Raw genomic sequence first — 860 nt, 5'->3', positions numbered from 1 at the left:
GTACCGGGGTGATAACTGTTCCCAAAAAGTCTGACATCACCTGTTTCAAGACCATGACGGATCTGGAGGCCCAGCCCGTTCTTTTCATCCCCGACATTCACTTTGGGAACCTGCAGAGGGCCGGACAGGTACGACTAAACTCCAAACAAAACCTTTTCACCTGTCTGGTCGAAAGGTGATACTGAAGCTCCACCCTCCAGTGTTTTTAACCACAATTCAACATGACAAACATCTTTTTTTTACATATTATTTACTATTTTAAACGTTGAACAGTTGTCATTGCTTATGCATGAACATTCTCACACTTTGTGTTTAGGTGTTTACCTTCAACACAGAAGAGATGGAGAGAGAAGGGTGAGGGTGCAACAACAGGAAACAAGTTTATTTATTTATTTATTTATTTATTACTTTGTGGTCCTACATATAAAAGCTACACAAGACAAACCTCCAACCACAACCACAGTTTAAATACATTTCTTGTGTTGTGGCTGCAGCTCACATTCACACACTCGTACGTTTTCAGGAGCGTCCTGGTGAAGAGGATGTTCAGGTCGTCGGATGAAGATCTGTGTCCATCGCCTCACAAACAGATCAAAGAGGAGACACACAAGAGAGGTACAAGATGGCTGCTCTGCTTTTATTCTGCACCATTTCACACTAATCGCACTATATGCTACCATAGAGTTAAATAACACTAGAGTGAGCTTCGCCTCTCTCTCTCCACTGTTAGCATCTGTCTCACAGCAAATATTAGTTTAACAGCAACTGCATCTGTGTCACAAATTATCTGTGACTGCTGGATATGGGCACCAGTGACCCATGCGACCCTGAAAAAGAATGAGCATGTAATATATATATAT

At 41.9% G+C, this 860-nt stretch overlaps 1 protein-coding gene across 1 annotated transcript; it reads left to right on the top strand.

Annotated features, from left to right (window-relative positions):
- Positions 1 to 615, top strand: LOC106512204 (grainyhead-like protein 2 homolog; the record flags this gene model as incomplete). The annotated part of the gene is given in 3 exon segments (XM_014000870.1): positions 1 to 128; positions 317 to 354; positions 524 to 615. Coding segments are annotated over 3 exon segments (258 nt in total), but the record flags the coding sequence as incomplete, so codon positions are not given.
- Between the last annotated feature and the right edge of the window lie 245 nt (positions 616 to 860).

This window comes from Austrofundulus limnaeus, unplaced genomic scaffold (assembly GCF_001266775.1).
Source record: "Austrofundulus limnaeus strain Quisiro unplaced genomic scaffold, Austrofundulus_limnaeus-1.0 Scaffold4788, whole genome shotgun sequence".
Classification (NCBI taxonomy): domain Eukaryota; kingdom Metazoa; phylum Chordata; class Actinopteri; order Cyprinodontiformes; family Rivulidae; genus Austrofundulus; species Austrofundulus limnaeus.
The sequence above is the reverse complement of the archived record's forward strand: the minus strand, read 5'-3'. Positions and strand labels throughout refer to the sequence as shown.